The sequence below is a fragment of the Carassius gibelio genome, chromosome B17, assembly GCF_023724105.1.
Source record: "Carassius gibelio isolate Cgi1373 ecotype wild population from Czech Republic chromosome B17, carGib1.2-hapl.c, whole genome shotgun sequence".
NCBI lineage: Eukaryota > Metazoa > Chordata > Actinopteri > Cypriniformes > Cyprinidae > Carassius > Carassius gibelio.
The window spans coordinates 6416281-6437671 of record NC_068412.1 but is presented as its reverse complement, the minus strand read 5'-3'; the positions used below and the strand labels follow the sequence as shown (position 1 = coordinate 6437671).

Here is a 21391-nt window from a genome sequence, read left to right as displayed (position 1 = left end):
AGGTGTCTGAATAAATGTAGGTTTGATTGTATATTTAATTTTTCATTGAAGACTATCCAGTGCTATTTTACATTTAATAATTTGGTTTCTGTACCTTGACACCTACAAACTTGAAAAAAAAAAAAAAAACGTAAACATTGTGTAAATAGCAAAAATAAATAAAAATAAACGAACATACAAATTAAACAATTTCAAACAGGGCCCACTGGTACAACATTCACCGTGTCCCTGCTGACCCCAGCTACGGCCCTGCTCACGCCTGTTTCACACATAATCCGTCTGCAGTGTGTATGCAGTCCGTGTGCGTTACGTATGTGGTGCAGCATGGACTCAATGTGCTTTCACAACGGACGTGTTTGCAGTCCACTACTCGGTACGTAAACGGTCGCTGCACTGCTGCCTGTTCCTGAAACGCAACTGGAATCCGTTAACATATGCAACGCATACGCACTGCAGACGGAGTATGTGTGAAACAGGCGTTAGGTTGTTTGCACCTTGTGCAATGTGGAATTAGTTTACAGCTTTTTCAAGCACTTTGTGATGCAGGAAACAGGAGATAAATTAAATGCAACTAGAAATGCAACAAGTTTATTACAGCATTTTAAATATACAAATCATGATTGTGAGAATTTGAGACTGAGTTAATTTCCTAAAAGTTTCCTTTTTATAATATTCAAATTCTAATTTGTTTCAAATTTTGTATCATAAGTTTATTATTATTATTATTATTATTATTTATTTATTTATTTATTTATTTATTTATTTATTTTTTGTTAACAATGGTTGACCTAGTTTCAGTATTGCAGTGTAGTACATCACCAGCAGGTTTGTTATGTCGAATAAAAATAAATATGCTATCACATTCACTTGAAACCAGTATAAAAGTTATTTCCCTCAGTATAACAATAATCTACCTGCATAGCTGATTTATAAGAAAATATTTTATAAGGATTATAAGGATTCTCTTTGAAGCATTACAGTGCTTACATCATGGATGTGTTTTAATGTTTTTACTAAACAGATGTTGTCAAAGCTTCCCAAGTGCTCTTGGTTTCAGGCAATGCTTGAAATCAACTAAGACATTTATAAACTCAAATGTGTGCATATTCATGTAGTCTCTTAGGCTCAAATGTTTGCTTACTCTGGACAGAAGAGGTTGAACTGGTGCAACCGGTAAATTAAGCCGGGAGTTTTCAATCTTGTGTTGTACTATCAAATTATGCATTCAGTGTGAGGTTTCATGGTTCAGAGATTTTTACAAAAAAATCTGTCTCACCATCTTTCAGGGAAATACTCAGTGGTACACTTGGAATGCATCAAACGTCACTTTCTGATTAAGATAGTAAGTGGCTTCTTTTGAAATTTGCTCGGCACATGCATTTGTTCAAGTCCCAACAGGAAATGTCCAGTGTTTTTGGCTTTGTCTATCTGAATGTGGTAGTGCATACATATAATACTATACTTCAAATCAATTTCATGTAATTAATTAATTTATACATTTATACATTATTAATAATTTTATTATTCTATTTAATCATATTTATAATAATCATTTGAACCATTTATATACTCATTTCATTGATTTATTCATTGATTAGTTGCATATTATTTATTTGTTTGTTTAGTTTTACGATTGTGTTGTTTCAAGGGATATTTGTGTTCATGAGTGCAATAATATCTCAATTTCGAAGTTTTTTACATCACAGGATGATGTTGTGAAGCTGTAATTCTTCATTTCTATTGGTTGTGGTATAATAACACTTGTTGGATGTGTGCTGGTCAGATGAAGTCTGAGCATTGAAACTCTTTTACTTCATGTCAACCTTTTACTTCATGTCAGGATACTCTCAAAGGAACACTTATGCAACTGGATGAGGATGAAAGGGCCTCCAAATCGTGTTTTTGACAGTGCGTGGCCTTTGAGTCAAAAACCATGGCCTGCAGGGATAAATTGGAACAACTTACAAATGTGTCTCTATGTGAAAAAGGCAGAGGAGATGTTTATTTACTTGGAAGGTCTCAGCCCACCCACACTCGATTCATCAGTAGTGCAATCAGTGCTCAGTTCTGTGTTTCTTACAGTGCAAAACTCCTCAAAACCATCCAGAAACCTTCAACTCACGCTTAATGAAGAAAAAAAAAGTCTCCTTGGACAATGATGTTTGCAGATGACATTGTGATCCGTAGTGAGAGCAGGGAGCAGGTGGAGGAAAACCTGGAGAGGTGGAGGTTTGCGCTGGAGAGAAGAGGAATGAAAGTCAGTCGTAGTAAGACTGAGTACACGAGTGTGAATGAAAGGGAGGGAAGTGGAACAGTAAGGTTACAGGGTGAATAGGTGAAGAAGGTACAGGAATTTAAGTACTTGGGGTCAACAGTCCATTGTAATAGTGAGTGTGCGAAAGAGGTAAAGAAGCGAGTGCAGGCAGGTTGGAATGGGTGGAGAAAGGTGTCGGGAGTTCTTTGTGATAGGAAAATATCAGCAAGAATCAAGGGGAAGGTGTACAGGACAGTGGTGAGACCAGCTATGTTGTATTTTTTAGAGACAAGTGGCACTGAGGAAGAGACAGGAATCAGAGCTAGAGGTAGCAGAGCTGAAAATGTTGAGGTTCTCTTTGGGAGTGACCAGATTGGACAGGATTGGGGGACAAAGTTAGGGAGGCCAGATTAAGATGGTTTTGACATTTTCAGAGGAGGGAGAGTGAGTATATTGGTAGGAGAATGTTGGACATGGAGCTGTCAGGCAGGAGGCAAAGAGGAAGACCAAAGAGGAGGTATATAGATGCAATTAATGAGGATTTGAAGCTAGTGGGTGCAAGTGTTGAGGATGCAGAAGATAGGGATAGGTGGATAGAGATGATTCGCTGTGGCGACCCCTGAAGGGAAAAGCCGAAAGAAGAAGAAGAAGATTCAGGCTTGAAACAATGAGGGTGAGTAAATGATGACAGACTTTATTTATTTATTTTTGGTGAACTATCCCTTTAATGTTTTTATATATTATTTTAAATACATTAAATCATACTCTTGAAACTAAACAAGCAGGTGCCGGTAATTCATTCAGGAATAAAGTAAACGGCAGACTTTATGAATGGGCCATTGGATCATTGGTTCACATGATTAATTCAAAACGCGGATTCATTTAGAAACTAAACAGTAGTAAACACTGCTGTGTTGCTCATAGATGCACAACAGTTATGCCGTGGTTTTATAGGTAATATTTTTTTTTTTGGCAAAATAGAATAAAAACACACAATATTGTGTTTAAAATATAACACAATATTAACTGCTTATTTACTATAAAATCACATTTGCACCTTATACAGTCTCTGATTTGCACTCCTGATTTTCATGACAAAAGCAATGTGTGATAAGCTATTGCTCTCGCTGCTAGTGTAATATTGCTTATCATATTGTGTAAATATGAGACAAAAACTCATACAGGGGCATTTTTGCCCAAATGTCTTAACTTCATTCATGGGGTTGTTGCCCTGCATCATATTTGTCAACAGTCAGTTACTGTATGAAGTTGAAAGGAGTCATATGGTGTGATTTAAATTTTTCCTTTCTCTTTGGAGTATAATAAGCTCTTGGTGTGTAAAGATGATCTGTAATGTTGCAAAGACTAAAGTCTCAAATCCAAAGAGATATTCTTTATAAAAGGTAAGAATTGTCCTCGCCCTCCTAAAACGGCTTGTTTAAACCTAGCCCACATGTCTACGTTATGTGGGAAGATTAGCAAAATGTCGCTCAAATGTTCACACAAAGAAAGCAGGCATAGGGGAGCGGCACAAAGTAACGTGGGGTTAGTATTTCCACACATGCTAGCATAACAACATTTACAGTATTTATTAGTTAACATATCAACATTATATAGAAAAATAAAAATTTTGCCAAAATAAAAAAAAAATAAATAAAAATAAAAAAATCTTCTGAAGATATCGCTGAACATTTATTTTACCATAGTAAAATTTAAATTCTGGCTTAAGTAAATTTTTCATCTCATTTAAAAAAAAAAAAAAAAAGCCTCTAACATACTCTATTATTTTTCTATTCTATCTGTTTTCTTTATCTTTATATAATAATAATAATAATAATAATAATAATAATAATAATAATAATAATAATAATAAACCTTGCTACTGTACATATACTGCATTATGATAACTGAGACTTGTTATAGCACTTGCATTGCACTTTTGTTGATTTTGATTGCTTTTGTTGCATTGCAGTTGGGCCGCTGATGGCGGATGGACTATTCTGATGATGCTTTTGATGCTTTTCTTGACCTTGGCAGTGTGATTTGCTTGGTGGTCTGTGGGGCAGTGGCGGGCCTGAAGAACTTACTGTGGATGGTGACAACTGTCTACTGCAGTTAAGAGTAATCAACCTCCTACATTAACACCTGCTAAAATGCCCTGCCTTTTCTGTTTCACTAAATGCTCTTGGAGAATATTCATGATTGTCCAGTGAATGCAGCACATTGGTCGTTGCTTATGAGGCACATTTTTCAATAATGTGGTCTGAATGTCTGTCAGATAACATCTTCATTTTTTTTTAAACCTTTAGATGTCATGTTTACCAAAAGCATACACATATGGTGTTACAATATACTGATTGATGATTCTCTACGTCTGCTTGTGGAAGTTTAAAGGGGGACCTCCAAGAGCTCTGATACAATTTGAACACTGTAAGCGTTCCACTGAGAGTATCCTGACATGCTGCATCTCCACCTGGTGATAGAACTGCACTTCTTCTGTCTGACTTTGCAATGGATGGTTAAGACTGTCAATCTCCAGCACTTTTCTAACAACCATTCAATGAACAGTGTCAGGAAAACACACTCCGTCATCATCACGGAAACCTTCTAGAAGATACAGCCTGTCAGAAAACTGAATAACAGATAGCACTTGAAGATCTCTCAATATAAATGCATGTTTACAAATGGTGCACATGTCTGTTCTTGTCGCTGCATTTTAAGAGCTGAATGACAGTAAAATCTATAACAATGAATCAGTGTTGCTAATGTGCATAATACCACGGGCACAATAAATAATTAATACATAAATAAAATGCATTTTAGCTAAATAACTTTATAACTTTTTTACGCATTTAAATTTCCTTATGTTCAATCAACGGTTTAGTTTATATAAAAGTGCATCTCTATTTTCTTTTTTTAATCTTATATATTTTTTACATTTTTATTTTAACGATCTCTATAATAATAACAGTCTGAGTTATCCTCGGAAAGGAGTTGTAATACAATTCACATCTAAATTGTCTTAGTTTTACATTGGGTGATCAATGAACGTGTAGTATAAAATATAGTATTATTCTTATCATTTACATTAAGTCATTGCTTTTATCCAAAGCGACTTACAAATGAGGACAATGGAAGCCATTATTATTATTATTATTATTATTATTATTATTATTATTATTATTATTATTATAGCAACGTTACAGATCCAATAACGAGGTTTTTTAATCTTCCCCTACGCTGAGTGACGCGTGTATTACGTCACGATGTCGGAAGTGAACCTGACCATGTCGAAGGCGCTGAAACCAGAAGATAAACTCACGAAGCCGACGATCCAAAGAGAGAAACTGCGGTTTTCTATTTCATAAAGAGACAGGTATTTAGTCGCTGTTGTCAGAATATTTCGACTTTCTAATGCCTGTATTTGATGTGCATTTAATGCAATCGATTCATGAAATGATGCATGGCCCTTCAACAAGCAAGCTGTTGCAGTATTTGCATAACTCTAGAGAGGTTCTGTTTAGTAAACGAACATAATCGTGCGGGGCAAATACATGCAATTATGCAGTCTTTGTGATAACAGTCTAAACTGGACTGGTGCTCTGCTGATCCACGGCATATAAACCATATGTGTGTTATGTAATATGGTGTTAACGTTACTTGAAAGGTGTTTTGGTCAGCCGGAAACACAAGCAATACGTTAGTTTTGGCAACAAACATCACATCTTGTAAAAATAAACCTTACAAAAGTACTCTGTAAGTGGAAGTTGCATGGTAAATTGATGTCGAAAGTGAAGAAAAGAGAGATGCGCTGCTAAATTTACAGAGTATCATGGACTTACCATGGTATTATCATGGCAGGTTTGTGTTTAAAAAGGAAGAAGAAGAAAATGTAATATAGTTGCTTAGTGACTGGCTAAAATGCCCATGAAGTACCTTTAATTGTTATTTTTCTTTCAAATAATATAATTATAAAATACATACATAACGTTACATACATACAACCAAAAATATCCATCAGAGAATGTTCTCTCTATTAGTTTTTTCTCCCTGTAACATCATTATTTTATACTTGTAAAAATACAATCTAAAAGCAACATTTCTAGAATGTTATAGCTATGTTACATTGTGGGAACATTCTGTGTTTCATTTGGAATCATCTTTGTGTCCTTTTCCCAAAATCTGTATTGTTCAAGTTTAGTAGAGTGGCCCAGCTGACCTGACTATCAAAGCAACAAAGGCACTAGTCACAAAAACTGCTCTCAATACATATAAATCTCTTTTATGTAACAGATGTAACATGTAACTTAAATCCTGTCTTTGTGTAGTCAGGTTTTGTACTTCAGTATTGTCATGTCTTACCTTTTCTGTTACTCATTTAGCAGTCTGCTCACTATTATGCTGTTGTCTTTGCTTTTAAAACCTCTGATCTTTTAGAAGAGTATTCACTCATTTTGGGGAGTTTTTTGCTGTGCAGGCGCTGTGCATGTTGTTTGCTTATAATGAACATAATTGCAAAATATTCTTGGTTGTTAGTGGTTGCCATGTAAAGGTAATGATGGCACAGTTTGTCAGAGGAGGAGATGAGCATCTTATGTATAAATGTACATTGAAATATATATATATATATATATATCTTCAACATTTATCTTCTTTAGGGCAGTGGTTCCCAATCCAGGGTCTGGAGAACCCCCAACACTTCACATTTTAGATGTCTCCATATTCAAACACACCTGATTCAACTCACCAGCTTATTAGTGAAGACTCCAAGACAGTGATCCTCAAATCTGGCTTGCGAGATTCAGCTCCAACCCTAATCAAACAAACATACCTGCGATTTTCTAAGGGGGCTTTCACACTGGCAGTTTAGTGGGGCATGGTTCGCTTGAAAAATCGCTAATGTGAACGCTGTCATTGGACCCTGGTGCGCACTGAGGTACCGAACCCGAGACTACCAGGAGAAGGTGGTCTGAGTTCGGTTGCTCCCGAGCTGTGGCGCGGTTCGCATGAATGTGCAAGCAACACGGACTTGGGTGCGCACTTGTTCAGGAAGTAAAGTATCCCGCATGTGTAACACTGTCAATCAGGGCTGTCACTTTTGTGAAAAAATCATTTTGATTTTTAAGACATAAGTGTTAACTGAATCGATTGTAAAAAGTGCAACATTCTCGAAAAAATATATATATTCAGAGGGGACGGCTGCCATAACAAAAGAAAAACATCACTGCAGGCTTCAACCCGGCTGCATTTATGATTTAGGCAATTCAAAAATCCCCAAGATTATTTTAAATAATGATTCAATCCATTTCAAACAAATGTTCAAAAAAATGAAACTTTAAATGGACTTGAGAACAGGCCATGTGTGCTTTTTATTGAACGTAACCGACACTTAGGCTAGGCGAAGCAGAGCGCTTTTTATTCACTATATGTCCAGCTGTCGAGAAGACGCGCTGCGATGGCACTGATGTCCCAGGGACACTCAGGTACAGCTGCGCAAGGTGGGGGTATTACTGTCAATTCTCCACCACAGAAGCCGGTCGCTGTCAGCTTGCAATGGTCCTTTTCATAACTCAGAATCTCCTGTAACTAGATGCGTGAATGAGGCGAATTCGCGTCTACCGCGCCGCGAGACCTCCAGACGTGCGTAAACGCGTCTTTACTTTGACTTAACATTGAAATCATTCGCGCCAGACCGCTCTATTCGCGTTTGGTGTGAACGCAGCATAAGAGGTCACTTTCTATGTCACTTGGTCTCATAGGCGCGTAAAATTGCTGGTATTTTCTGTCTAGCTTTCGCAAGGCATACTGCACTTTCAGAATTCTTTATTTTCTTTTTCTGCTTGTTTCTGAGCTTTGTTACATGTAATTTTTTTATTGTTTAATTATTTTAAAATTAATAGAGCACATATTTGGTTAAAATGTATTCCCTATTTTCATATTCGAAACTTTTTTTGGTTGGTCCGATCGATTTTGCAATCGATTTTCGAATTAAAAGTGACAGCCCTACTGTCGATATCATTGTTTCCTCAACTCACGAGAGAGCCGAGGTTGATTCCACACACTCCTAAAAGTCAAAATTAAATTAATAAAAATTAAAGAATATAAATTAATTATTATGCTTATGTGCATTTGCGATGACGTAAGGTAACTGCAAACGCATCTGGGTTCGATAAAACTATTGAGTGTGAAAGCAGACCAACGTTGCGGGTGGCGCCGGGAACAATCGGGCTCGGACCGCAGCAAACGAGCCCAGTGTAAAAGCCCTCTAATGTTCCTGAAGACAGTGATTAGCAAGCTCAGGTGTGTTTGATTAGGGTTAGAGCTAAACTCTGCAGGAAAGTGGAATCTCGCTCAGTGATTTGAGGATCAATGCTCCAAAACCTCAAATGTGTGTGTGTCATAAGAGATACATCAAAAACGTGCAGTGTTGGGGGTTCTCCAGGACCAGGATCGAGAACCACTGCTTTAGGGGATAATTCATATATATATCCTCATTCCACACTTGTATAACTTCCTTTCCTCTGTGAAACACAAAAGTAGAAATTTTAAAAGTCAGCGGTGTTGAAATATAATTTAATCCCATTGACTATCTTCAAAAAAGAAATAAATAAAATTATAGCCCAACGATTTTATCAGTCGATATAAGCCTGTCGCCGATATATCGGTATTGGTGAATATGGTGTCGATTAGAATTTTTTTCCACATTTTGTCTTCCACAAAACAAAGTCATACCAGTTTAGAACATAAGGTTGACATAAATAAATGATAACATAATTTATTTTTTTGAACTTTCAGTTTATGTTGTTTTTATTTGCTGCTGCAGTCAAGATTATTTTCTGGGATAAGTGGAAGTTTTTTACAGATGTATTCTTTCTGCTGTAGAACACAGAGGTCAGATATTTTAAAAGTCATTCATGAAATCCATTGACTTTCTTGTTTGGTAAAAATTCCATGTTTTCTTCCACAAAGGAAGCTTATTTGTTTTGTAACATCTCAACAACATAATGCTGAATAGCCTAGTGGTGATAGAATTGACATTTTTAGACTTAAATCTGGACTTCAATTTAGCTTGTATACATGGCATTCGAGTTTCTTCTTTCGTCCTCTTATAGAAGTTTATTTCGTCTGTCAAGCTTAAATTATGAACTCAAAACAAATTAAAAACTCGTAGCAAACTATTTACTTTTTATTTGTATGTTTGTATTATTTGCATATATCAATGAACCAGCCAACTCGTTCTTACTGTGCCACCTGCAAAGCTCATTCAAATCATGAGTCACATGGGTGTAGCTTTGTGTTTTAGTGCGCTGGCAGGCTGAAAGTCCACAGTGACTTTAGTATGTTGTTTTTGAAACGCATAATATACCCCACATTTTTATGACTATAAACATACATTAGTGAATGACTGTTGGACCTCACTGATCCGTTATAAAACTATTGACCATTCTTCCTCATAGTTAGTAAATAATCTAAGAACATTTATCTCACACAAAGAGTAACCATATCCTTTCAGGAGGGTGTGTTTCTTGAATAGCCCCATCGAAAGTGGCCAGTGACGGCAGGGTTTAAACCAGACAGCGCAGAGATACACAACTTGAAAAGTTTTCCTTGGCTGAAGTTTGTAAAAGGACAGACTACCAAAATGGTGGTTATTGAGCAAAGGCAAAACAGACAGTCAGACTACCGTAATGGTGAGTGTTGAGTGTTCCTTGTTCTTTGTGTTTTCCTTTTTTTGGGTGCAGAATAAGGGGTCTTTTATTACACCCAAAGCTGTGTGAGTGTGATATTTTAAGCAGCTTTGTAATTGCTGTGGCCCAGAATGAGACTGTGGCTAATGATGTCTGTAAATTGAGATTGTGCGCTCAGCAGCTGATGGCTTTATTAATAACCCGGTCTGACAATTTTCATTTTAATGGAATTAATTATATATGTTTATTAATCAAATTGATCTTAGTTAATTATGTATATCAACATTTGCAACAATAATTACTCTAATGAAGACAGTGTTGGTAGGCCTGTCACAATAATACATTTATCAACCTATTGCACAATATATGTACACAACCTCAATAATTTTTGGTGACACAATATATCTCCCATTATATTTACTTAAAAAATTATGTCACCATATTTTGTACATTCCACTTGTGTCTGTGTTCTTTTGTAGCTTCTTGTGCATAATGTTGTGTAGTTTTGAGGAGCGTGTTCAAATTTAAAACATGCTTATACAAAAAAAAAGTTTCATCTGAAGATTAAGTCTTGTTTAGGGATCTGTGACTTTGTGCATACAGACATCTGACTGCTAACTAGTGATTATGTTGTTCAACGTTAGTGTGCACCCATTATTTACAGAGAAAAGAAGGTCCGGGGAAAATCTGTTAATGGAAAAATCTCCATTCAATATTAATGCTTATGCCATGTATCATGATTGTAATTTGATACATTTGCCATATTGTTTCTGCTTAGACATTGGATAGAAAATAAAAAAAGGAACTCTGCTATTCACACTTGCGTATGTTCTTCACAACAACTATCTTTCTCGATCTCTTTAAGTAATCAAGATCATCTTACTGACCGCAAACTTATAGTTATGATTCATTTGTGCATAGCATCTATTAATGTCACTGCATTGTTGGAGCAAAGTAAACTACACTTGTGGTAACTCTTCATTGCCTTTGCTTTTTAAGCCTTTTTCTAATGTTTCTATCATTGTTTTTGTTGAATATTTTTGTGTTTAGGTGGTGAAGGGGAAATGACCAAGGAGGATGTGCTGAGGGAGTCTTCAGAAGGAGACTGTGTCCTGGGACGGTACAGCATTATTTCCCGTAACTCTGAGAGACCGGTGATCCATCAGGTGGCATCGGCACCCATGCCTTCAGACTGTGGTGAGTGTGTGGGTCTGTACACGTGCAACACTTACCGAGTTTCACATGAAATGTCGTTTCGCTTTCATCTTGACATTTAAGCTCCTGTGAAAATGTTCTCGTGCAAGCTTTTAAGTAGGTCACACCAAAAATGCTGACACTCTGGTTATTAATCTTATCAAATTCTGTCTGCGGCTGTACAGCGATGGCTTTTTACATTTTTTCTTCAGAAGGCAGCCTGGCCAATAAACAAACAACTTATTTAGCTGTTTTCTGAAGTGTAGCGTTATTTATGAAGTGAGGTTTAGACCCTAAATTGTGGACTTTGCTTAAGCTGCTGTAAAAGTGAAGTATTGACAAGGTCACAGAAAATCTTTTCCAATTTTCTGCTTGTCAGCACTGATACATCATTCCCACTCTGTACTCGCTTCTCATTCACTCTCATACTTCACTTTAATTCGCTTCAAACTGAGCTGTTTAACTGAATTTGAGTGATAGTGTTCTGGAATGCTCAGCAGGCATACATCAAAATGAATAGGTATTTAAATATACATTTATATTGATAACATTGCCGATTTTTTAGTTTCCGAGGTTCATTTAAAGATCTTAAAGATTTGATGGTTCTGTTTTGCAGAGTTCTCTTTCTTTGACCCAAATGATCCTCTGTGTCGGGAGGTTCTGCTGGATCCACAGACCACTGTTCCCGAGCTCTTCGCTGTTCTCAGACAGTGGGTTCCCCAAGTTCAGCGGAATATTAGTGTCATTGGCAACGAGGTCAGAGTTCTTCTGAGTCTCAATCTCATGGTCTTTAAAGATGAAATGTAGTGAAATGTAATGATGTATGTTTGAATGAAACCCAAAATACATTTACTTTCTAAACAATGTTTATTTATTTATTTATTTATTTATTTATTAATTATCATCTGACATACTATAAAAATGATGACCAAAGTCCTATTCTAAATAAATAAATAAATAAATAAATAAATAAATATGTTAAATAAAATAACAAGCATTACCTGAAACATGTAAATAAACAAACTTGAACCAATTAAATTTCAGATAGTGGTGAGGGAGGCCTTTTACCTCTTAATTTGGTTAATGCTGATTCAAAACAATTTTTTTTTTTATAATACTGTATTTATTGAAAAATGTATTTATTTTAAAAATACATTAAGAATAATTAATTAAAATAATAAAGGTTACTACCATGCATTAAGGAGATCTTGTAATCATTTAATATAGCTTTTCTGTAGCAACAAATTGTTTTTTTTTATGGTTAGTATAATATATATTTTTAAATACAATGGTTTTATTATAAATGTGGTGATTATCTATAAGCTGCTATTTCATGTCAACTAATGGAGAAGTCAACTGGTTATTTATAACAGTGTGACATTTTTACACCAACAAAAGGGGGCACTTTATAGATCACATACCATACATTGACATGTTCATAGGTTTTTTTGTAAAAAAAAAAAAATGTTAACTATGACCTGTGTTATACTGAAAAACAGACCTTTGAAAAAATTAATAAAATAAAATAAAATATATTTGGTAATTTTAATAATTCTAATATGCAACAAAAATATGTCATAAAAAATATGCCAGGGATCACATTGAGAATCAGCCAAGTTTCAAGAGCATTGTAATGTGCTTGTTTAGAAAACGGCCGCAGTAAAGTTTTTTTTTTTTATCTTGTGGTTTAAGAGAACAGTAAATCAAATGCACCTGTTGTACTCATGGCCCCAGTTGTATCCTACACTACTAAGTGTAAAAAATCACAGCACATACAAACTGGATCAAATATTTTATTTTATTTTTTCTATAGATTTCAATAGCTCTTTTTTTTATGTTGTCTGCATAAAGCAGCTTCGTAGGTTTTGAACAGAACTGAAAGATTTGGGCTGAGGTAACACTCAGAACACCCTATCAACACTGAAGCAATGCTAATTAACACAAGGACCATTCACCACAATGCAAAAATCTATTTGGTATGTTTAATTTTCCTGAAAAATGTTCAGATGAAAGGAAATGAATTTACATTTAAAAAAAAAAAAAAAAAAAAACATGCATTGATGAATTGTGCGCAACAAGGCCAGGGACATTTAACATCTAAACATGGTCAATTTTAATTTCATGTTTTCTTGCAGCTGTCATTAAAAAAACACCCACACACTCCCCCACCCTGAGTGTCAGGCTCTGTTGACTGAAATATTATTTTTTGCAGACAGTGTGTTAGTGATGCCCCAGCCCGCCTTGCAAATAAAGTAACATTTCTTTACCCGCCCCGCGCATTTGGAACATCACTGGAAGTTACGTTGCTACTTAGACCTTCGTATTGTGACCTTATCAAAGAACCCAATAAAATGTGAAAATATATATTCCAAATATTTAATATAGGCTATAGGGAATTGTACTAGTGATGGTTCGTTCGTGAACTAATATTTTAGGTGAACGAATCGTTCTCGTTCATGTAATCCACTGAATTATATTTCTCGATCACCGAAGTTCCTCCCTCCACAGCAGCACGCAAGCTCGGCGTTATTAGCAGCGCATGCGCAGCTTGTGAACAGCTCTGTGAACTGTTTCATCCTGTCAAAGAGTTACTCCAGATGTGACGGAGCATGTGATTTGTTGAATGTAGTGAACGAATATGATCTTCTCGTTTGTGAACGAGTTGAATGAACGAGTCTGACCAAACAATTAAAATGTTTAATTATGCAAGAAAACCTTACGCTTTGTTCATCTAAACAACTTATTTAGACTATGTATTTAATGCGATCATGCACACACTTTAATAAATCCAAATCAGTTTTTGCCAAGTAAATAGGTTCGTTGACTTAAGATATGACACATAAGACACTCTTTTTCACCACCTGCTGGCGTATTTGTGTATAATTTGAAGAAATGGTCACTGAACGAATCAGTGAACGAATCTTTTTGGTGAACGAACTGAAAATCAATGAATCCTTGAAAGAATCAAAATGTCCATCACTAAATTCCGCGCACTTTTTTTAAATTTATTTAGTTTTTAGTAACCCGCCCCGCAATAGAGTGCCAATTTCTTAACCCGCCCCAACCCGACCCACGGGTTATGAGACGACTCACGCATCACTAGTGTGTGTGTCTCTGTCAGCGTGAAATCTTCAGCTGAATGTCCTTGATTAATGTACTGAAGTGAGTTTGTCTTTGTTCTGTAGATTCTGAAAAGAGGCTGTGGTGTCAATGACCGAGATGGTCTTACTGACATGACTTTATTGCACTACTGCTGCAAGGCAGGGGCTCCAGGAATAGGTGAGCTTGTATTTAATTAAAGAAAATTCAAATTTCTTTGTGACAGTTTGCTTTAGTAGAAATCTCAAGGACAGATCACTGCTCCAGCACAGCACAGGAACCGATATGACAGTCACTTCTGATTTCAGGTGACGCTGAGAGTGCTGCCAGTTTCGCCCGTCAGCTGTTGTCTCTGGGAGCCGAGCCGTCCTTGCGCAGCCGTTGGACGAACATGAACGCTCTCCACTACGCTGCATATTTCGACGTCCCTCCCCTCATCTGTGTGGTTCTGCAGGCGTCACAGCCAGGAGGTGAGTAGAGATAATGGAAAGACAGTGGGAATCAAAATTGCTGTTTGAATCTCTTGGCAAACTCAAGTGCTTGTGTGATGATGTCCGTATGTGGTCTGTTGGGTTTCAGAGGTGGATGCGACCTGCAGTGATTTTGACTTTGGCACTGCGCTGCACATCTCCGCCTCGAATCTGTGTACCTCTGCAGTGAAGTGTCTGCTGGAGCTGGGAGCCAACCCCGCTTTTAGGGTTTGTCTTTTTCTTTATGGCTACTTAACAAAGCCAATTGAAATCCAGGTTTCTTTGTTGTTCAAGTATTTGTTGTAAACCTACTTTCCCATTTTGGAGATGTGACACTGGAAGTACTACACACGTTTACTTTACTCCAGTAGACCAGTTTCGAAGATAAAAAGGAAAATATTTTACAATACAATATTTTACAATTATTGTGCATTAGATAATAACAGTGACTATAATCAATGTATAATATATAAATAACAATAACATCCTCATAATAATAATAATAATAATAATAATAATAATACATTATTTCAGAATGACAATGTTTTACAATATTTATATTTGGTAATACATATACTATTATTATTGTTGTTGTTGTTGTTTTATACATGTTTTTAAAATGTTCAACATATAGCATGAGGAAGTGTATATATATATAAACTCATTTTACACTCGCAGAGCATCACCGCTAGGCGTCATTCTCCTCACAAACAGCAGATGTCACTGAATTATTGATATTATTGAAACTTTTGTAAAATGCATGCATTTCAGTTCAGCGGGCCTTTTAGTAGGGCGTTAGTCAGAGAGCTTTGTTTGCATGTAAAGGGTTTATCAGCTCTGCTGCCAGAACATAATATAGGAACTGGCGTCATGCTCAACCTTTGCCGTTTTCTTCTCTGTTGTGAGGCAGCCAGAGTTTTCCATCCTTCATTTTTTCCCCCGCGTTATCTGTGCCAGTGGTGCGGCTTGTTTGTTGCCAGTGTTTTTCTCTGGGCATCTGTCCATTGCTCGTCAGTCAGGAGATGGGTTTTTTTAGCTCGGTTTTTTGTTTCTCAACCGACACTCTAATAGAGATATCGTCAGTGCGGGGAAACAAACATCAAATCATCTGATAACGTCGTAACAACAGGCTTGGCAGACTTTCGTGTCTGTGAAGAACCTTCTGGAGCAGGTTTAGCCATAAAAATATGCCTTGTTGCCAAGCAACTACACTGACAATAGGAAACAAAGGTAGAAAATGTGGGAAAAGAGTTTGGAAAATAGCAAACTTGTTGTTCACTGTCATCTGTTTAGACCTGTTTTGCTTTACACTGGCCTCTAAAAAATATTTTTGCACTGCACAGTGATCCTTTTGACTATTTCAAATAGATTGTTCATCTTCATTCATTGTCTCTTATGATATTATTTCATACGCCTGCCAGTGGAGTTATATGACCATCTCAGTGAGTCATCCTTCATCTGACAGATATGGAGCTCTACATCATTATGATGCTGATGTGGAGTAACTGATATCTCTGCAGACACGTTTGATAACCAGTAGGGTGCAGTCTTGTGCAGTGGAAATGAGGTACACTAAGGAAATGGGCTGAACATTTTTTTTTAAGGTGCAGTGTCGGCTTCTGTTTCAGAAAATATCATTTTGTTGTTTGCTCTTCGATACCAGAGGAGCAAAACCAAATATCACCTTAATTGTGCAAATTCCTGTATGACATAAGCAGTGATTGAGGCAATGAGCCGTTTCACACTAATTTTGTAAAAAAAAAAAAAAGACAATCCTTCCTGTTGCTGTATTTTCCTGCTTGCTTTGGTCAGCCTCATGAACTTTATCTTCTGAGAATTGTTTCATTATAAGCAAGCCCATCAGACCTCCTCAACAGAAGATGCTTTCATTTGATGATACAAAGTGATGATTCGGCACTCTCTGTGTATGTGTATGTGTGTGTGTGTGTTTGTTCATGTATGCGGTTTTACTTTGCATGTCTGTTTGAATTTATGCATGATTTACTGTACAGGCATATGGATTAGAAGACGAGCAATGCATATAAACCTCTGATTATTGTATAAATTACCATATTTTAAGGACATAGCAATCGACTTTTCTACCAAGGAGTTTTCCAAACTGCTTGCATGCTGAGTAGTGTCATGCTAACAAACTCCTGTCACGATGATGGTGATAAACATTTAGTCAGCATCATTTTGGATGCAGTTCAATGTTAACTTTAGCTGACGGGGATATAACCTAAGCACAGGTTAGAAGGGTGATACTTGTCAGGACATTCAGACCGACAGTCAGCATATCTCTGCATCAGCCATCTGTGTGCACCTACATCATCCATCTCTTGGATATTTTTTTGGACTGACGAACAAAGTCGGGAACCCTTTAGGTTTTCTGTGATTCAGCTAAAAGAAAAGATGAAAGTGAAGGTTTGGGTAGTGTGTGTTTGTGATTGCAGAAACACAATTTGCAGTTTTGTGTGAAAAGAATCACCTGTAGAAAAGCTGCCTTCCAAAACTCAGTGAGCTGCCTTGCTGTCTACTGCCTTTATAGCTAGCATACAAACTTTCTTTAAGGTCAAATTGTATTTTAGTTTTGATGCAAATGTTTGTGTATTAGTACACCTGAAGAAAAAAAAAAATATAATAATAGCAGGACTGTTGTTTCATTTATTGGTAGTTAATTTCACAAATAATTACAAATAGATTAGAAGTAACTCATTGAATTAAATGTGAAAAATTTAAGTGGAAAGACTAAAGTAGTATTTTCTTGAAAAATGTTAACCTGTTTTGATTATTTGATTTATTTTGATTTGATTTAATTAGATTTTGCTGAACATTAGTTCTGCTCTCGACTAAAGATTTTTCTGATCAACTAATAGTCGTTCATTTAAACTATTAGTTGACTAATCACGTTTATATTAATAAACCATGTAATGTGCAATTATTTCAGCTTCCACACAAACTCTCTCCAATTAGGGCATATTCTTCTAGGTTTATGTTAGAGCGAGCTACTTACATCTTTCAAATGATAAGCCACTTTTAAAGTCGATGATCAGAACAGATGTTTGCATGTCCTGACGGATGTACTGTAATTAAAGACCAGCTGTAAATTATCTGTCCATTGCAGATTAGTGTTGTCACGGTACCAAAATTTCAGTATTCGGTACCGATAACAGTGAAAATCCACGGTTCTCGGTACAAATTTCGGTACCAAAGCAAAATACAGAAATACGCTAATTAAAAAAAAAAAAAAAAAATTATCACTAAAAATAAAACAATGCCATTCTTTATACTTATTTACAATTGTGTTTAAGTTTTTCTACAAGTAATATAATTATGAAAAACAGTAAACAAGTTTCACCCAAATTTAATTTGTCCTTTAATTAATGAAATTTAAACACATTTAATTTTTTGGTGAAAAAAAGATGATTTGATATTAAAATCAAAACTTGGAAGAAATATTTTGTGATTTATTTATTTAAAAAATAAAGTTGAATTTTTTTTTTTTTTCAACAGTAGTAGCAGTATCACATACATTCTACTAAATAATAGTAATATTTCTAGCACGATGCCTTTATGTAAAAATGAGCTTTTATTTTGACGGGTTGCCGTGAATACCTGTAAATCGACACTGGTTTTACTCAAATGAAACAGTAAAATGCTTGTAAAGTGACTCGGAACAGTTCAGGTGATGATGTTTATGTATATATGTCTTCATTGAGATGGTCACGCGCTTCAGTCTATGATGTAAACAAACCTACACGTCCCTGCCATTCATTCATGCACACAGAGATGCGCAGAACATATAGGATTCATATTTCAACCAACTTGAGCGGCTTAACATTTACAGATACTGGTCCATATGGAGATTTGATTAATTTATGCTAACTTTGACAAATTCCGTGACTGTCCATTTTAAAATGTAAGTTTCCTTTTCATGACTGGATTTTGAGATTCCGTCCACGTTTTCTGCTTCGCGGAAATAATAGCGCAGTATGTGTCAAGAACCAGGTTGACCGGGTCCTCTGTACCACCGGTACTTAAAGAAACCTGCTACCATCACATTTTCATTTTTTTAGTGCCGACTTGGTACCAAAGTACCGGGTCTTTTGACAACACTATCACGGACTATTTGATTTCGCCACTTCCTGTGGATTTTTTATTTATTTAAGCAACTAATGACATTTTGATCGACTTCGAATACATTGATACAACATTTTAAATTAATCTGATGTCCCCAAAAATGTATATGTGAAGTTCTCAAATCTCGAAATACCCCACATATAATTTTTATAGCTTGTTGAAATTTCCACTTTTAGGGTATGAGGGTATAAGGCATGAGGGTATAAGGCGCTGTTTTTTGTGTTTGTCCCCTTTAAATGAAAATGAGCTGGTGCTCTCAACACCCTTTTCAGTAGAGTGTGGAGCTTCAAGAGCACATGCTCACGGGCATAACATTACCAGTGTTATGGTTTAACTGGTGGTGACCGTGTTACTGACCTAACATTGCTTCCAAATGCAATTTTTAACTACCACATTCATATTTAAGAAACAGTCTGGTATAGGGCTGGGACAACGCATCGAGGTCATTGATGACGTCGACGCAAAAAATAAGTCGACGAAAAATATGCACATCGATTCGTCGACCTGTTTTTATTTCTCTAAAAAATGTTTGCAAAACGTTTACCTTATGTGCGCTGAATATACGCGATGGCCGGATCAACATTCTGTCCAACGTTATATAACCAATCCAGGGGTTTTTCTGCATTGATCTTTTTTTTGGCGGCTGTCAAAGCCTTATTTGATCAGTGAATGACTGCTGCGCCTGACGGGGCGCGTACGAGAGAGAGCCCCAGCTGCGCGCGCACTCACAGTCTTCAAACAACACGAGCGCTTCTTGCTCTCTCTCTCCTTTGTGCATATTAATCAAAATCATTAAACACGATAGAAAAAGGGCGAAACTCCAAAATTTCACGTGGAGCATTCGGAGATTTTTTTTTTCTTCTCCATGACAGGCTGCTGACTCCAACTGTTAATTATAATTATTATTATTTTTTTTTGGAAAAGCACTCTCTGTATTAGCTTAAAGCCCTCAAGTTTACATTGGTTACTGTATTCTTTCAATTGCTCTAAACAAGTATTTTGGGTGACGTTTTTTATTGAATGCTAGACATCAAGTTGTGGTTATTTTCATCTGAAAGAAGAACTTTTTGTTCAGTAAGCTAGGCCCTATGTGTTTAGTAAGCTTGTTTCAGTAAGCTATGTGTTTTCAAGGCTTCAATGTTTTATTGAATATTATATCTATACAATTGTAAAGTAATGCATTCTTAGTCAGTCTTTTATTTTGTAATTTTAAGAGCAATAAACATATATTGCAATGTTAAGGAATGCATGTTTTTTTTTTCATTCAGATATGTAAATCAACATGTATAAATTGTAAGTAGTCAATTAATGGGGAGATAATCGAAATCGAATCGGTCTGAAAAAAAAAAAATCGTTAGGTTAATCGATGCATCGAAAAAAAGGGCATTTCCTTTGAAAATGAAATTTAACCACCGTGTCCTCAGTGGTTTATGGAGACTCTTATGTTCGTTGGTGCATCCCAACACACAACACTTTTAATGGCTCTTTGGCGTTGACATTGTACCTCCAGCAGCAGTAATGGCGGACTGCTGTTTCTCACTCAGGGCTATGCATATGCAAATAGGGCAGAGAGTGTCACAAATAGATGGGACTTTCCCTGACTATTAAATAGTAGTGAGAAATCTGGAACTGCTTCTGTGAAGAGACTGTTTATGATTTATATGAATTATAAAACAATGAGTGGGTGGATTTTTACCATTATAGGCTGGTTGTTTTCACACACTGCGACCACACAGCTGTGTTCAAACACCTTATAAAAGTGAATTTTGTATTCAATGGCACCTTTAACCCTCTCATATAAGCACTCATTATCTGTTATTGTTGTGGTTTCCAGTGGTTTGTTGTTGCTGTTGTCTCTTCTCCTTCTACCATCTTGGTTTCTCCACACTGGGGAGTTTAACGTTAACATGTTGCTAAGCTAACAAAGGAGGGTTTTTTTTTATTTTATTTTTTTTAATCACTGAACTAGGCATAATTCATTCTATGGTTTCCTAATTCCATATATCAGATGCTGCTTCATAATTTGGCCAAAACTATTTTATTCTACCTCTGATTGAAGTTCATCCACGAGGCCTTAAAATGCTGTCTATTTAGGCCACTCACTAGATTTCGGAACAGAGCTATTGTCTTCATGCTGTGGTAGTAAAAGACTCGCTTGATGTATGGAGCTGCAGGAGGCCACCCAGTGGTGTTGTTTATCTATGAACCCATTACAAATTGAGAGCCCTTAGTTCCCAGTTGTCAGGAGCTCTACATTTATATATGTCTGAAGATGGAAAGCAACTCCAACACTGTACCCTGCTGTCTAAGAAATGTGTGGTACATCAAACCCTTTCAGCTTTTCTTGATGCGAAGAGAGGCTCTCAGAATGGAGAGATGGGCAAGCACATTAAGCCTAAAGCCTGCAGAGAGCCAATGGGCCGAGGAAAAGTGAAACACAGTTACTGCTCGCTCGCCAGCCAAGCCATGTCAAGGACGACGCATTTGTTTTGGCCATCTTCCTTGTCTGGTTCCAGCTCGGTGCCTGCCACAACACATTGTTGGAT

At 36.4% G+C, this 21391-nt stretch overlaps 1 protein-coding gene across 1 annotated transcript in view; it reads left to right on the top strand.

Moving 5' to 3' along the window:
• Positions 1-9763: 9763 nt before the first annotated feature.
• The window catches only part of LOC127976649 (CAP-Gly domain-containing linker protein 4-like), a 42433-nt gene continuing 30805 nt past the window's right edge, over positions 9764-21391 (top strand). Inside the window, exons 1-6 of the mRNA XM_052581235.1 lie at positions 9764-9945; positions 10993-11139; positions 11753-11892; positions 14322-14415; positions 14544-14705; positions 14815-14933. Coding sequence (XP_052437195.1) covers positions 9897-9945; positions 10993-11139; positions 11753-11892; positions 14322-14415; positions 14544-14705; positions 14815-14933 — 711 coding nt within the window. The 5' untranslated portion in view covers positions 9764-9896. The remainder of the gene's footprint in view (positions 9946-10992; positions 11140-11752; positions 11893-14321; positions 14416-14543; positions 14706-14814; positions 14934-21391) is intronic.